This window comes from Ovis canadensis, chromosome 18 (genome assembly GCF_042477335.2).
Source record: "Ovis canadensis isolate MfBH-ARS-UI-01 breed Bighorn chromosome 18, ARS-UI_OviCan_v2, whole genome shotgun sequence".
In the NCBI taxonomy this organism is placed as follows: Eukaryota; Metazoa; Chordata; class Mammalia; order Artiodactyla; family Bovidae; genus Ovis; species Ovis canadensis.
This window is the reverse complement of record NC_091262.1, coordinates 18,632,347-18,650,689: the sequence shown is the minus strand read 5'-3', so window position 1 is coordinate 18,650,689 and position 18,343 is coordinate 18,632,347. Positions and strand designations below refer to the sequence as shown.

The 18,343-nt window shown below is 40.8% G+C and overlaps 1 protein-coding gene across 1 annotated transcript in view; it reads right to left on the bottom strand.

Annotated features, from left to right (window-relative positions):
• Positions 1–18,343, bottom strand: part of CERS3 (ceramide synthase 3) — a 140,163-nt gene that overhangs the window by 75,337 nt on the left and 46,483 nt on the right. The window contains exons 7-8 of the mRNA XM_069559189.1: positions 17,548–17,676; positions 13,910–14,016 (exon numbers count right to left, since the gene is read on the bottom strand). Of these exons, the coding sequence (XP_069415290.1) occupies positions 13,910–14,016; positions 17,548–17,676 (236 nt within the window). The remainder of the gene's footprint in view (positions 1–13,909; positions 14,017–17,547; positions 17,677–18,343) is intronic.

The following is an 18,343-nucleotide window of genomic DNA, read 5'->3' as shown; positions in this document are numbered from 1 at the left end:
TCACTTAAAATCTCACAACTCTCAGGTAATCCAGTACATACTATGTCTGGTAAACATAATTCAAAACATCTTTCTTAAAAACACATTTTAAAAGTGTTTCTCCCTTTCCTATTACCACATGATCTTATATAACAGGGAGTACACTGTGCTTGTGATTTTATACCCTGCTTTTGGGCTTCCCTGGTGGCTCAGGGGTAAAGAATCTGCCTGCCAATGCAGGAGGCAGAGTTTTGATCTCTAAGTTGGGAAGATCCCCTGGAGAAGGAAATAGCAATCCACTCCAGTATTCTGGCTGGGGAATCCCATGGACTGAGTAGCATGATGGGCTACAGTCCATGGGGTCACAAAAAGAGTTGGACACGACTTAGCAATCAAACATGTTACAGAGAGCTTTCCATGTCAATGAACATATTTATAAATTAGGGATGGGCAAATATTTTTTAATAGGGATAAATAATAAATATTTCAGGCCTCTGGGCCATTTGGTCTCTGTTGCAACTCATCAAGTGACCACTGCAATGTGAAACTAGCTATAAACAATGTATCAATTAACAGGTATGGCTGTGTGCCAATAAAATTTTACTAGCTGCGCAGGCACAGGAGGGCCTAGAGGAGCTATCCCATGTTGAAGGTCAGGAACGGTGGCGGTAAGGAGATACCCCTCATCCAAGGTAAGGAGCAGTGGCTGTGCTTTGCTGGAACAGCCGTGAAGAGATACCCCAGCCCAAGGTAAGAGAAACCCAAGTAAGATGGTAGGTGTTGCAAGAGGGCATCAGAGGGCAGACACACTGAAACCATACTCACAGAAAACTAGTCAATCTAATCACACTAGGACCACAGCCTTGTCTAACTCAATGAAACCACCCATGCCTGCAGGGGCAACCCAAGATGGGCGGGTCATGGTGGAGAGGTCTGACAGAATGTGGTCCACTGGAGAAGGGAATGGCAAGCCACTTCAGTATTCTTGCCTTGAGAACCCCATGAACAGTATGAAAAGGAAAAATTATAGTATATCAAAAGAGGAACTCCCCAGGTCATTAGGTGCCCAATATGCTACTGGAGATCAGTAGAGAAATAACTCCAGAAAGAATGAAGGGATGGAGCCAAAGCAAAAACAATACCCAGTTGTGGATGTGACTGGTGATAGAAGCATGATCTGATGCTGTAAAGAGAAATATTGCATAGGAACCTGGAATGTCAGGTCCATGAATCAAGGCAAACTGGAAGTGGTCAAACAAGAGATGGCAAGGATGAACGTGGACATTCTAGGAATCAGCAAACTAAAATGGACTGGAATGGGTGAATTTAACTCAGATGACCATTATATCTACTACTGCGGACAGGAATCCCTCAGAAGAAATGGAGTAGCCATCATGGTCAACAAGAGTCTGAAATGCAGTACTTGGATGCAGTCTCAAAAACAACAGAATGATCTCTGTTCGTCTCCAAGGCAAACCATTCAATATCACAGTTATCCAAGTCTATGCCCTAACCAGTAACGCTGAAGAAAGTGAAGTTGAATGGTTTTATGAAGACCTAAAAGACCTTTTGTAGAACTAACACCCACAAAAGATGTCCTTTTCATTATAGGGGACTGGAATGCAAAAGTAGGAAGTCAAGAAACACCTGGAGTAACAGGCAAATGTTAACAGGCCTTGGAATGCAGAATGAAGCAGGGCAAAGGCTAATAGAGTTTTGCCAAGAAAATGCACTGGTCATAGCAAACACCCTCTTCCAATAACACGAGAAGACTCTACACATGGACATCACCAGATGGTCAACATCGAAATCAGACTGATTCTATTCTTTGCAGCCAAAGATGGAGAAGCTCTATACAGTCAACAAAAACAAGACCAGGAGCTGACTGTAGCTCTGATCATGAACTCCTTATTACCAAATTCAGACACAAATTGAAGAGAGTAGGGAAAACCACTAGACCATTCAGGTATGACCTAAATCAAATCCCTTATGATTATACAGTGGAAGTGAAATAAATTTAAGGGCCTAGATCTGATAGATGGAGTGCCTGATGAACTATGGAATGAGGTTGGTGACAGTGTACAGGAGACAGGGATCAAGACCATCCCCACGGAAAAGAAATGCAAAAAAGCAAAATGGCTGTTGGGGAGGCCTTACAAATAGCTGTGAAAAGAAGAGAGGCGAAAAGCAAAGGAGAAAAGGAAAGATATAAGCGTCTGAATGCAGAGTTCCAAACAATAGCAAGAAAAGACAAGAAAGCCTTCTTCAGCGATCAATGCAAAGAAAGAGGAAAACAACAGCATGGGAAAGACTAGAGATCTCTTCAACAAAATTAGAGATACCAAGGGAACATTTCATGCAAAGATGGGCTCAATAAAGAACAGAAATGGTATGGACCTAACAGAAGCAGAAGATATTAAGAAGACGTGGCAAGAATACATGGAAGAACCATACAAAAAAGATCTTCACGACCCAGATAATCATGATGATGTGATCACTAATCTAGAGCCAGACATCCTGGAATGTGAAGTCAAGCGGGCCTTAGAAAGCATCACTACAAACAAAGCTAGTGGTGGTGATGGAATTCCAGTTGAGCTGTTGCAAATCCTGAAAGATGATGCTGTCAAAGTGCTGCACTCAATATGCCAGCAAAATTTGGAAAACTAAGCAGTGGCCACAGGACTGGAAAAGGTCAGTTTTCATTCCAATCCCAAAGAAAGGCAATGCAAAAGAATGTTTAAACTAACGCACAATCACACTCATCTCACATGCTAGTAAAGTAATGCTCAAAATTCTCCAAGCCAGGCTTCAGCAATATGTGAACCGTGAACTTCCAGATGTTCAAGCTGGTTTTAGAAAAGGCAGAGGAACCAGAGATCAAATTGCCAACATCTGCTGGATCATGGAAAAAGCAAGAGAGTTCCAGAAAAACATCTATTTCTGCTTTATTAACTATGCCAAAGCCTTTGACTGTGTGGATCACAATAAACTATGGAAAATTCTGAGAGAGATGGGAATACCAAACCACCTGACCTGCCTCTTGAGAAACCTATATGCAGGTCAGGAAGCAACAGTTAGAACTGGACATGGAACAACAGACTGGTTCCAAATAGGAAAAAGAGTGCGTCAAGGCTGTATATTGTCACCCTGCTTATTTAACTTATATGCAGAGTACATCATGAGAAACGCTGGACTGGAAGAAACACAAGCTGGAATCAAGATTGCCGGGAGAAATATCAATCACCTCAGATATGCAGATGACACCACCCTTATGGCAGAAAGTGAAGAGGAACTATAAAGCCTCTTGATGAAAGTGAAAGAGGAGAGTGAAAATGTTGGCCTAAAGCTCAACATTCAGAAAATGAAGGTCATGGCACCTGGTCCCATCACTTCATGGGAAATCGATGGGGAAACAGTAGAAACAGTGTCAGACTTTATTTTTGGGGGCTCCAAAATCACTGCAGGTGGTGACTGCAGCCATGAAATTAAAAGACACTTACTCCTTGGAAGAAAATTTATGACCAACCTAGACAGTATATTCAAAAGCAGAGACATTACTTTGCCGACTAAGGTCCATCTAGTCAAGGCTATGGTTTTTCCTGTGGTCATGTATGGATGTGAGAGTTGGACTGTGAAGAAGGCTGAGTGCTGAAGAATTGATTCTTTTGAACTGTGGTGTTGGAGAAGACTCTTGAGAGTCCCTTGGACTGCAAGGAGATCCAGCCAGTCCATTCTGAAGGAGATCAACCCTGGGATTTCTTTGGAAGGAATGATGCTGAAGCTGAAGCTCCAGTCCTTTGGCCACCTCATGCGAAGAGTTGACTCATTGGAGAAGACTCTGATGCTGGGAGGGATTGGGGGCAGGAGGAGAAGGGGACGACAGAGGATGAGATGGCTGGATGGCATCACGGACTCGATGGACGTGAGTTTGAGTGAACTCCGGGAGCTGGTGATGGACAGGGAGGCCTGGCGTGCTGCGATTCATGGGGTCACAAAGAGTCGGACACAACTGAGCGACTGAACTGAACTGAGCAAAATAGTTCACTGAACTGGATTTTGCCTATGAGCCAATTTGCCAACCCCTCCTATATACCATTCTATGTAATAAATGCACAGAAATCCATTTATACATAATTTAGCTAATCTCTTATTGATAGACATTTGTTTCCAAATTTTTGCTACATTATGAAGAACACTGTGAGAATGTTACTTGTGAAGACATTTTGATTAAATTGTTCACTTCCTCCCAACTTGCTAAAATTCTGAATCAAAGTGTATATTCATTTTATATTTTGGAGTCTATTGCTAAATGCTTTTCATCAAGACTGCACCAATTTATATTCTTGCACCCAGTGTATGCGAGTGTTCCTGGGATGTTGATCAACATTGTAGTCTATCAGCTTTTACCTAAAATAACATTATACTGCTTATATATTTACTTTTTTATTTCTTGTGAAATGAAGTTATATATGAGTTTTTAAAAATTATTATTATGATGTGTACTTTTGTGAACTGCTTCTTTGTGGTATCTGTCCAATTTTGGGTGGGGGATGTTTACTTCTTCTGATTTCTAAATCCTCTTTATATATTAATGATAATGCATTACTTTTTAATCATGTTAAATAATATCACATGGTCTGAGTTTTACAACTTTGTTTATAATTTTTCTTGACAAATAAAATTTTAAAACACTTTTGTAACCAATATTATCAACTGTTTCCCTTAAATTGCTTTCTCTGTGTTATGCTTTAAAATGTTTTTCTCACCCCTAACATTATAAAATATATCCCCAATATTTTCTTAAAATCCTGACTCTATGTAAGCTGAGTCACTTCTTTGTGTGTATTCTAAACTGTAAAATGGAAGCAATGAGTACCTACCTTATTCATTCAATAAATATTTATTAAGCACCAAAATGATAGCAGGCACTTTGTGGGAGCCAGAATGAATAAAACAGACTGAAATTCCTGAGCTAGTAGGACTTACATTTTGGTGCCTGCATCCACAGGGATTAAGGGAACTAATATAATAAAGCCTATTTGCTATTATGATTTTCTGGGTCTTTAAGCAACTGCGTGCCTTACTTTGCACTCTCTCAGTCTAGAATGCCCTTCCTTTTTTCATCTGAAATTCCTCACACCTATCAAAGCATGGACTCCTCTACAAAAAAATCTCTCCTGATCACCTCTTATAACTGCCTTCAGGGCTCCTCTGCTATGAACTTCTTTAGAGCATTGGGCTGAGTCACTCTGCCTTACAGTGAAAGCTCTTAGATGAGCTGACTCCTCATTAGCCAGCAAGCTTCCCACAGGCAGTGGCCATGATGCCTTCATCTCACATGTATTCTCCCACCGCCGACTCCAGGACCTGGTCCCCTACAAGGCCTCCTAATGGGAATCTGTCAAGGTCAAAATTAACAGAGGAATCTACTCAAAAATACCTCCTTTATACATCCTATCAAGAATGTAAATATCTACCTAAACATACAGTTTTACTGTGGTCCATGCAAAGAAAAAAAGAAAAGAATAAGGGAGAATATTCCAGGATTTTGACTCATAGAGATTTCCCTCTTCTCTCTATAGCTGAAGGGGAGACAGAGTTAGAGGGAGTGACATGTACAAAAGTCTCAGGTGGAGGCATTATGGAAAATTCAAGGGCTAAAAAGAAGACTGGTGTGGCAAGGCGGGTGGGGGCAGGGGGTGGGATGGGGTGGAGGAGGGGTGACATGGGTTGGGTGTGCAAGATGAAGCTAGATTGGTGAATGCAGCCATCTCCCACTGGCCTAGAAAGCCAAGGTCAGAGGTGTGGCCTTCCCTGTAAGAGCTTTGGGAATCTGCAGGTTTTGGGAAGGAGAATAATAGAGGCCCTTATACTCAAAGCTATGGTTTTTGCAATAGTTACCTATGGATGTGAGAACTGGACCATAAAGAAGGCTGAGCACTGAAGAATTGCTGCTTTCGAATTGTGGTGCTGAAGAAGACTCTTGAGAGTCCCTTGGACTAAAAGATGATCAAACAAGCCAATCCTGAAGGAAATCAACCTGAATATTAATTGGAAGGACTGATGAAGCTGAAGTTACACTTTGACCACCTGATACAAAGAGCTGACTCATTGGAAAGGACACTGACGCTGGGGAAGACTGAAGGCAAAAGGAAAAGGAGGTGGCAGAGGATGAGATGGTCAGACAGTACCACCAACTCAGTGGACAGGAATTTGAGCAAACTCCGGGAGACAGTGAAGGATAGGGAAGCCTGCCGTGTTGTATGTAGTCCATGGGGTCTCAAAGAGTCAGACACGACTTAGCAATCGAACAACAAAAACAATACTTGGCCTAGCATCATCAGAGCTGGGCTCTGGGACTGAGGCTGCTATTTTTTGCCTAGCAACCTACACTACCTCCTGTTCCTTGGGTGAAACTAACCCCACCTCTCTGAATAAGAGGCTCCAGAGAAATACAGAGTCATCTTTCCAAACTTAAAGAGTTCTAGAAATGGAAGAGACTGCCATTGACAAACAGCCCCAGAGACAGAGATGCCCCTGCAGAGAGGAGCGGTCAGTCAGTAGCACGGGCGCTGGAGCCTGCTACATTTGGATCATGGTTTCCTGGGCATCTACAGCAAGTTACTGGCTTCTCTGGGCTTCAGTTTCTTCTGTAATAAGACAGAGCTCACCTTATCAGGCTGTCATGAGGATTAAATGAGTTGACAAATGGGAAGAGCTTAGCATACAGTGAGCACTCAAACACGGTAGTTATAACTTATTATGGCCATCACTATGCTGAGATGGCTTCCACCACCAGCCCCTTTCCTACTGCAAAATGCTAGTCAACACCACATGGAGGGCAACACAGTGTCTGGGTCCAGTTTGCAGATTCTAGTTTAATTGGTCTGAATTAGAACCATGAATATTTTTTTAAGCCTCCACAGGTCATTCTAGTGAAGTTATAGTTTACATAGTCAGCATGTAACAAGCTGAACTGAAACAAAAAGCGGAAATCGTGGGAGATCTTTTGGGGTGAGATCCAGAATGATACCTAAAGGATAGTCCAATCTCTCAGCCTTAATTCTTCTTTACCAAAAGAAGAATAGGAAGGAAAAAAACAAAACATATCTGCTCGTCTAAATGTTGTGTGGCTCAAATACATGTGTATCAAGTATGTGTCCTGAACACACATGTATCAAGTGTGCAGACATGTGTGAACACACAAACACTTGCACATTTACCTTGTGGGGCCTATGGAATCTCCCTTTTCAGAGAATACTCCTCAGTTCTGCTCTGTACACTGGCTTCTAACCTGTCCAAATGGACACACTACCATGGTGCCTATTGAGGGCAAAGCTTCGCCTTTTCTCTGTCTTGGGTTTTGTTCCCCATCTTTACACTTTCAATTGCTAAAGTTTACATGGTTTGAAAAAAATCACATTGTTGGTATAGTTGGTTTTGCTGGGCTGGATAAGACAGTCACCAAAAGTTGTTTTTTTCTAATAAAAATTAAAGGTCTTTTTTTCTTGCTAATTGTGGGTGTAAGCATTGAGCCTTTTCAGGATAACAAATATTGGTTCTATAGGCGTTTAATTTGCCTATCTTACATTTTAGAGATGGCTTATATTTCTAAGTGACCAAATAGTTGAAGAAACTTTCTAAAACTTAGGCAAGGCAGCCATGTCTGCTCTTATCAAATTAAGTAATTTAGTTGGAAACATACCTGTTTTGTGTTTCAAATGTCCTGTTTCTGGTCTTGATTCTTTCATAACTAGCAGTGCTATCCTAGAACTATCTTAACTTCTCACATGAAAAATACTCTAAGTCACAATACTTCAACAATGTCTATGACACGAAAGGCAAGAAGTACCCAGCACAAGAAGGACTATTTCAAGTGGATGACACCTGAATGCGGAGTGTGATCCTAGCCAAATCTGGTAATGAGGGGAAAAAAGCAATGAAAGGCACTATCAGATCAATTAATAAAACCAAAACACAGATGGTAGATTGCTACCTTTCTTGAAACTGATGGAAGATTCTGTAGAAGACTGTCCTTGTCCTTAGGAAATACACACTGAACTATTTAAGATTAAAAGGGTGTGATGGTTTCAACTTTGGTTCAGGAAAAAATGTGTGTGTATATGTGCATACATATATAGGCACATATACACACATACACACGGGAGCATGTATGTGTGTGTGTGTATTGAGAGAGAAAAAGAAAGAAATACAGCAAATCAAGGAAATGTTAACTGGTAAATCTGGGTAAAAGGAACAGGTAAGAGTTCTCTGTAATATACTTGAAATTATTCTGCAAGCTTGAAATGATTTCCATACAGAGAAACAAATAAAGGGGTTGCGCTAAATAATGAATAAGGCCCTCATTCTGAAGTTCTATGGACTGTGGTAGTTGACTTTCACAAGTTTACAAGCAGCAGCAGAAGTGCCAAGCCTGTGGGGTGTGGCAGGAGCTCCCCACTGAGCGAGACTCTGAGCAAACACATGCGGTGACTTGTGCTGTCTCCTCCAGAAGCCATGTGACTGGAAAGTCTAGTTCTGAGATAGGCATCTGCAGGGCGGTCCCAGGGAGCAGCAGCAGCTACAACAGAGCCCTCTGGCCTGGCGCAGCCCAGCATCTCCTCTGGTGACTGAGGGAAGGACACTGCCATTCCAGGCAGGCGTGGAAGCTGACAGGACCCAGCAGACCCCTGCCTGCCTGCTCAGAACTGAGGCCTCAGACGTTAAAAGGAAAGAAAAAGACTATCATGTCCTCACTCTAGTCTCCCTCTGATGGACATCAGCTGAGAGCACTGCTGGAGGCTTTGGCTCTGTTGTGTCTCCTTAAAACTGTCCTCTCTTTAACAACCATTTCAAGGGTTTATATTGTCTCATCGCCCACAAAATTCTTTTTCACATGAGGCTTCTCAGGGTACCATTTTTTGATACCAGTGAGACCTGGATCATCAAAAGATGAGGCCCAAGGTCCTATGAACCAGTGGTGGGGAAATAAAATTACCACTAGCATATGTATCCTTGGAGGTAAGGAAGTTGTTTGAGTATTTTTCACAGTTAGAAGTGTTTTATTTTTTAACCATTTTTAAAACTGAAGTATAGTTAATTCACAATGCTGTGTTAGTTTCAAGTGTATAGCAGTCATTCAGCTATATATATATATGTATCTATTCTTTTTCAGAATTTTTTCCATTGTAGGTTATTATAAGATACTGAATACAATTCATCTGTAGGTCTTACTTAGTCTTTCACCTATTTTAAATACAGTAGTGTGTATCTGTTAATCTCAAATCCCTAATTTACCCCTCCCTCACTTTCTCCTTAGGTAGCCATAACTTTGTTTTCTATTTGTGCCTCTATTTCTGTTTTGTAAGTTCCTTTGTATCATTTTTTAGACTCTACATATAAGTGATACAATATGATTTTTTCTTTGTCTGACGTTTCACTTAGTATGATAATCTCTAAGTCCATCCATGTTGCTACAAATGGTATTATTTCATTCTTTTTTACTTCCAAGTAATATTCCATTGTAAATGTGTACATCTTCTTTATCAATTTGTCAGTGGACAAATTATGTTGCTTTCATGTTGTGGCTATTATAAATAGTGCTGCTATGAACACTGAGGTACATGTATTTTTTTGAATTAGAATTTTCACCTTTTCCTATATGGTCAGGAGTGGGATTATAGGATTACATGGTAGCTCTATTTTTAGTTTTTTAAGACGCTTCCATATTGTTCTCCTTAGTGGCTGTACCAATTTACATTCCCACTGACAGTGGAGGAATATAGGAGGGTTCCTTTTTTTCCTCATCCTGTCCAGCATTTATTATTTGTAGACTTTTTAATGATGGTCAGCCATTCTAAACAGTGTGAGGAGATATCTCATTGTAGTTTTGATTTGAAAGAAATGTCTTATTATTTTCTTTTTGGAATATCCAAAAAACACAGGTCAGTATTAATACTCTTCAAATATATGAATAAGGTGGTGGATACAAAAAGATCTCTTCTACTGCTGTCACGAACTCCTGCAGGTGAGGAGCTACACCTCATTCATCTGTGAGCTCCTCACAACATCCAGTGATGAGTTCAAGAAATGGAGCGATGACCCAGCATCACTACCTGGAAACATCAGCTGCAACACGCTCCTTCCCTTCAGGTCAACCATCTGGGACTAAATCAGTATCTGCTCTTTTTGTTTAAGGAGAAAAACTGTCAGGAGTCAGGGGAATTGTTTATTGACCTTTGGAGGATCTTTTTCACTGAATGGGTGTCCCTGGTGGCTCAGTCGGCAAAGAATCTGCTTGCAATGTGGGAGACCTGGGTTGGATCCCTGGGTTGGGGAATGATTCTCAGGCGGTATTTGTATAAAGTAGACAAATACATCCAATAATTCGCAAATATAGCAGCCATTATTTTAATACAACAGTTGGGAATACAACGTGAAAAACATAGGCCTGAAATTTAAATGCTTTAAAAAAAAACGCAAATAAATAGGGTAACCAAGCAATTAGATTAAAGCAGTTAGGCCCGTGCCAACTGGACTGTCTACCTAATGTTGACAGTAGCAATGTTTAGGAAATCAAAGCAGTTAACTCTTGCTGACATTGAAAAATGGCTATAAATAAGTTCCCTGAAAAGAACTGGAGGAGAGGAGAACTGGCAACACAGTTGTACAAACACATAAGGAAATTCACAAGGGGAAAGCAAATCTACTTGAGGCTGAGGGAATAAAGGGAAAGGAGAAGAAAGAGAAAGACACATGTGATGTCAAACTCCTGTTCTTTTTCTCAAGGTTTCAGATCCCTTTCAGATGGCAACGCCCAGGAGCTTTCTCCACGCTCGGTCATTCATCTCACCACAAAATGCGTAGCAAAAGCAACTAAGAACAGAGCAGCTAGATGGCGAACCGCCTCCCACAGCACCTCTAAAATGTTTGAATCTTGAAATGGGCCTCTTGTCTGCACTGTGTTTGGTTCACGGTAAATTCCCAACAAATCTGGACTAATAAAATGTCCTTAAGAAGTGAGTCTGCAGAGTTACAAATTTTAGACAGATGTCTGGAGCCAGACTAACAACGGAACTGACTTTTCCTCTTTGGCACCACAAGATGGTTGTGTAACAGGTTCAAGCTGATGGGATAGCTATTTAAGCCAGAGTAATACACTACAACTGATGCTTTTGAAAACCATGAAAAGCCTAGCTCCCAAACTTCCAATAGCTTGTTGAGGTTTTCTTTAACCCTCCAACTGAGGATCAGTCAACATCAGTACAGAAAAAATTTTACCCACAAAAACTTTATATAGTCAAGTCTACTAATACTGGCTTATTTGCAGCCCGAACTCTCTGAGGACAGCAAACAGTGGTATTGGCTGCCCTCTGCAGTGAGCTGGTGAATTCAGCAAAATATCAAGATCAAGAACATGCCAAATGCATGTAACTAATTCTCCTTGAAATCCAGAAATGCTGGCAAGAGAATGAGTTCTTACGTCTAGGATTTTAGAGTTGAGGGTGTGTGGGAAAGTAACACACCGCCTCCCAATCACTCAACCCTAACCTGATGTTCAACTGTCTGTGAGGCTAGGGTAAGCTTGCCTGTTGATTTTGAGACGTTAAAGTAAAGTTCTAGGTGAAATCCTTTGTTGCTGAATCACAAATCAACCACAGCAGCAATACTTAGAAGCTTTTCAGAGAGTTCTCTAGACTGAGAACTTCCATGGTATGTGTTTTAAAAATGTCTATAAATTATTTGAAACTACTCCCAACAAGAACTGGAAGCTAATTTTCCTTCCCTTAAGTATGAACTGGCCTTAGTGACCTGGATCCAATGAAGAAAATGAGGTTGGACGTGACATGCTATGACATCTGAAGCTGAGCTACAAAAGGAAACACAGCATCTGCCAAGCTCTCTCTTGAACTGCTCACCCTTAAAATCCATCTGCTGTCCTCGGAAGAGATCAGGCCAGTGAAGGGGCATGGACATGCAATCCAGCTGCCAGGCCCGCAGCAGTCGCAGCCAACCAGCTGATGTCACGGGTGTCACTTGAACCTTGTGCCTGAGGAAGCCTTCAAGAAAACTCCAACTCTGACTGCCCAGCTACCATCTGACTGTAACCACAGGAGTGAAAACCATGGAAATGAGGTCAGTCAACTCCGAGATCCATAAGAGGTAATAATAATGATAATAATGTGTTATTTTAAGAGAGAAGCCTGACAACTATGGCTTGTTGATAAAGTCTGGCCTGTAGAGCGTTCTTCTACAGCCAGTGATCTAAGCTGGATTTGGTACATTTTTAAAGGACTATAAAAGAAACAGAACAAAACAAAGAAAAACATGGAACAGAGACCATATATGGCTCTTAAAGTCTAAAATAGTTATTCTATGGCCCTTTATAGAAAAAATTTGCTCACTACTGTGTTAAGCCACCAAGCTTTTCAGAAAGTTTGTTATACAGCTATAGATAACTGGAACACATGGTTCCTTTGAAACAAAATAAGCAATGGGCATATGCTAGATTCAGAGCACCATGAAAGTCACACTAAAAAGCCACAACTTAACTGCTATCTGCAAGTCAATTCTTATCCTATCAATACCGTACAATATTCTAATTTCACAAACACACTTGATCAGCCAAAGTGAAAGTGATGGTAATATGATTCATCAACAAAGAAGAGCATCTTAAATATGCATCTCAGATTTGATTCTGGATTAAACTCCAAATTCTCAGAGACTCATTAATAATTTCACTAATAACAGCTGGCATTTACTGAGTCTTTACTATGTTCCAGACACTGTTCTAAGCTATTTAATATTTATTATCTCACTTAAGCCTCGTGACAATCCTTACATTTTACAGATGAGAAACTGAAGCAGAGAAAATTGATCTGACCTGTACAAGATCACACAGGTAATGTTTGCAGCAAGGACTGACTTGCACCCATGAAATTCATCACTGCACTCTGCTGTTTCTCTCTAGAAAAAGTATCTAATCAAGACATCCAGTCCTGTGTTAAAGAATGCAGCTGGCTTCCACAGAGTGACCAGTACCCTTTGAACTCTCTAACCAGTCTTCTGTGTGCTCTCCTCTCATAAGGAATCAGGCCTGCAACCTGGGTCTCCATCTCTTTCCCCTGGAACCTAGGACTTCCAACAACGCCAGTTTTTCTGTTGAGAGTATCTGAAACTCCTAGGCTAGCCCCAGACTACAGTTAGTTTTAAGCTGTTCTTTCCAAACCCTTAAAGTCTTCCTCACATTTTTCCTCTGGTTTCTGTCAATCGACACATGGGAAATTACACTTGCTGAAGGGAAGGCTGTCAGGAGAGACACAACATAAGTTCTACACTGCCAGCTCTTGGCTAAACAAAATCAACAGACTGAGCAAGAGCTAGTGGTCCATACCACTGTTAGGACCAGAGATCATGGAGAATGAAATCAGCATCAGTTTCCTCATATGTGAAGTGGAAATGATGACACTTATCTTTATGGTTTGCTGTATAGCTAGTGCCAAGATGTATTAAGGGCCTAATCCAATGCCTGGCATTCAATTAATGGTGGTTATAACTACTGCAATTTTAACACAGAATTGGCCTCTCTTTTAAAAAGCTTATAACTGACCAATGACATTTCACTGAATAACTGGAAAAGTTGTTAATCGCAAAAAAGATCCATGGTCATGAGAGCAGAGATAGAATAAGAGATGCTCCCTTCCACTGGTCACACATCTTTTATCTTCCTTTGTAGCAAGCCTTTCACATTAGAAGGTGTGGTTTTAATTATCTATAAAAACGACCCCTTCACATTCTTCTGTCCAGCTAAACTTGGCACAAATAGCTGGAGATCAGTGTGAGAAAGAAAGGGCAATGCTCCAACCTGAACAACACGCAAGGCCACCTCAGCACAGTGACCAAAGGCATGCGCAGCCCCTTGTCTACTCACCAGAAGGGAAAAATAATGAGGCGACTGATCAAAAACACGGCGGAGAAGATGAAAAACAGGGCGTTACAGGTTTGCTTCCATCCGGCATAAGAAAACATCTTAGCAGACTGAGAAAATAGAAAGAAATTGCGTTCAGATAGGGTGATAGTCGTGTAAAATTAAATATCTATAAATTAAATTATATCTGGGATTTGCTTCAAAATCTTGGTGGGAGTTGGGTTATGGATAAAAAGTAGATGAAATAAGATTGGCCACATTAATAACTATTAAAGCTGGATGGTGGGTCCATTGGGCCCATTATATTCTTTACCTTGTCATATGTTTGGAACCTTGCATAATACAATATTTAAAAAATTAGTTAGAAAGACTGTAATATCATTCTTGTATTACATAAGCACTACAAATTAGCATAACTCCTTTTAGCATGTATGTTAGCTTGACAGTTATTGAAGTCCTCCATTTAACTGGGAGGAGAGTTGGACTGAAGAAAGGCTGGGATATGAGTGAAGCGCTGGGCTGGGCTGGGCATGCTGCAATCAAGGCAGCTACTTTCAGGCGGATGATACAGAGAGTGGAGTTAGGAGGCAGCCCTCAGGGCCCTATCCTGGTTGGAGGAGAGTTTCAAGCACTTGATTTTTCCTGCTTACTTCATGCTAGTCTGTAGTGCTCATATGATTTGTGTTGAGTAAAAAGAATTACAGAAAGTGCTGTTTAATGTGGTATTAATGTAATGAGGATTCGCTTGCATTATCCAGTGTAGCTCAAGGTTGAATGGGAAAGTGTCTGAAGTTGGGGGTGGAAGCTGGGCAGAAGTGTGGCTTAGGCCTGCCAGTTTTAGAACTGAAATCTCCCAGGAAAGTCAAGGTCCATCTAGAACAAGAGAAGTAGCTTATTACATTTCAGGAATGGTTTACACTGCATTTTCCATACTTTTCCCTACCTACCAAGGAGTAGGAATGTGATCAGACTATGGGGTTAGCAGAGGCCCAAAAGGAAGTAGCCTTCACTGCTGAAATGGAAGGCTGGCATGCCAGCGAGGCCCAACTTGGGTATGGGGAGAAAGCCAGAAGTTTACAGGGCTTGGAATAGAGGGGGAGCTGTTTGAAGGGTCGGCAGGCAGGCCCGGCAGGAAGCTGGAGATATGCATAGATGTGAAGAGCGCCATTTGAGTTGGCAGAGTAGCACTTCTTTGCACCCATGCACATGCCAGCTATCCTGGACTGTGCCAAGATGGATTTCAGACAGTAACCTGTCTCCTTTGCAGTCAAAGTACTGTTAAAGTATTGGGTCCTGGATCCAAACTTAACATGTAGAAAGAGAGGATCATGAAGATACATGAAGAAGGCACAAGACTGCTTATGAAGAAAAACTGTAGATGCTGAAGCTGTTCTTCCTTGCAAACAAAGAACTAAGAAATGACCCAATAACTCTTTTGATTAACAGGAAAGATTAATAGTCTCCATCTTTAGGAAGGTCTAAACAGGTCACCTAGGAAACCTATGTCATATCAATGTCAGGGTAGGCAGGGACAACACAGTGCTTATTCCCAGTCCTAATACCTAAATCTCCCTTCTAGTAACGCAATGAAGCTGTTTTTATGGTGGACACCAAGGGCAGTTGAACTAGAGAGCTAGAAGAACAGAGTAGCACAAAGTTTTAAAGTCATAGCCAATGTGGTCTTAATTTTCAGGAAGGGTTACTGAGATATGATTGGAGGAGGAGGTGATTATAACAGAGATGGCTACATTCAGAGAGCAACACATGGAAGAACTGGCATAATCCTCCTTCTGCTAAGTCATTTGCTGCTCTGAAGCACATATAATAACCTTTACCCTTAGAACTGGATTTACATGTCTAATTATGGCTACATACAAGAAAACAAAATTCTGTACTTAGCCGATTTTAACAGTAGCCAGTTGCTTTGAAATGTCTTCAAATGACTTCTGGTTACATCTACAACAGGGTTTGGCAAATCACAATTCAGCCTAGGGATTAAAGCTGCTCAGCCCACTGAGTTAAGAATGGTAAGAACGTTTTCACATTTTTAAAGGAGTATAAAAGAAAAAGAAAAACAACAGAAAAACAAGAATATGTGACAAGAGATCGTATGAGGTCTGCAAAACTAGATTTACTACCTGGCTTTTTTGTGAAAAAGTTTGCTGAATCCAGAAAGGCTATGGTTTGTCCAGTAGTCATGTATGGATGTGAGAGTTGGACTATAAAGAAAGCTGAGAACCAAAGAATTGATACTTTTGAACTGTGGTGTTGGAGAAGACTCGTGAGAGTCCCTTGGACTGCAAGGAGATCCAACCAGTCCATCCTAAAGGAAATGAGTACTGAATATTCATTGGAAAACTGATGTTGAAGAGGAAACTCCAATACTTTGGCCACCTGATGCGAAGCACTGACTCATTTGAAAAGACCCTGATGCTGGGAAAGATTGAAGGCAGGAGGAGAAGGGGACAACAGAGGATGAGATGGTTGGATGGCATCAACGACTCAATGGACATGAGTTTGAGTGGACTCCAGGAGCTGGTGATAGACAGTGAAGCCTGGTGTGCTGCAGTCCGTGGGGTTGCAGAGAGTCAGATACGACTGAGCAACTGAACTGAACTGAACTTGCTGAATCCTGATCTAGAAGAACAAGATCTTATTAAATTAAATTCTTCCATATCAACTTATATTTAATTATTAGCCCTTCAAGAGGTTATCCTGAATGCAAATATGTTAGTATCATTTCCCCCAGCTTGGGCTTCCCCTGTGGCTCAGCTGGTAAAGAATCACCTGCAATGTGGGAGACCTGGGTTCAATCCCTGGGTTGGGAAGATCCCCTGGAGAAGGGAAAGGCTACCCATGCCAGTATTCTGGCCTGGAGAATTCCATGGACTGTACAATCCATGAGATCACAAAGAGTTGGACCTGACTGAGCAACTTTCACTTTCATTATAAATGAGTATATGTAAATAATGAACAATGTGGCTCTAAGTATAGCAGGACCCACTGTCTCAGGGTAAACAGAACCAAGACACAACAGAAACACGTAGAGAAAACAATCCTAATTTTGCTTTGTTTCTTATATTTTGTATGGCTCGAGATTAGGAAGACTCTTGTTTTAAAGTCTCCTGCTCTGAAACATTGCTTCCTTAGAAAATAAACATCATTTAAATAAACGTTAATTCTCATTCCGTAAAGCTGGAGGAGGAACCTGCAGGGCAGTGCAAGCATTCAGTGCCTATTTATCTTTGGCTTACGTGAATATATGGGGCCAATCAGCTTTAAAAATCCACAATGCCATAGTCCAAGTTTTCCTTTTAAAAGATGAGAATTCATTTTTTCTTCAGATACCTCAGCTTACTTCCTAAGCTAATATCTGCGTGCAAGCTGCATAAATGGAATCCCACAAAATAACCCCTCTCTCTCAACTACCATGGAGAAAAACAATTAGAAACTAAAAACTGAAAGCTTTCCTTTCTTTGAGCTTGAAAGATCTGGGGACCTAGAGATATCCACAGACTTTAGGTATTTTCAGAACTGAGAGCTCTGCTAAATCACTCACAGAGAGTTCTTCCTTCCTGTAAAGAGTCACAGTTAACCCAGGACATGGTACTGTTGTTAGTTTTTTAATGGCAAACATTTACCTCTAGCCAAATATCGGCCACATCATGTACAATCATCACGAGGGTCCCACTGCGAATATAATTAGCACACCAAGAGAAGCTCATCAAACTGACAGCAGCCAGGTGGTGGATGACAGTCGCTAGGAAATCCTACATAATGAGGGCAAATGGAGACCATTAAGTAAATGCAGCTATTTCCCAATCAGTTGAATAGATAACAATAATAATTTTAAAACTAACAACTTACATCTGTGTATTTTGAAATTTGTAAAATGCTTTCACTTTCATTCTTAAACACAATTCTTATGAGATAGAACAAGTGTTATCCTCATCGATGAAGTCATTTCACTTCGAGATAACACTGAATAGTTGCCATCTAAGTCCTAATATCTGCTGTTCTTCCCACTGCCCTACACCAGATATAGGTACACTTTACACACATACAAAAGACATATATATACATAAGCATATTCCTGTGTACATTTACCTTTATTGTTAATTCCCTGCCTAATTCCAAAACAGATGTAATAAAATTACACAACCATTAAAATAAGAGTTACTGCATATGAAATAAATAACAAATAAAAGTAGAATAACTACATTAGTGAAATATTGAAGTATTTTGCTAGTACTAAACAAAGCAACAAACGAAAATAAGCACTGGCTAGAATGCTGAGAAGTTGGAACCATTATACATTACTGGTAGGAACGTAAAACGGCATGGCTCCTTTGTTAAACAGTCTGACAATCCCCCTAAAGGTTATACATAGGACTACTATATAGTACAGCAGTTCCACCCCTTGGTATACATCTGAGA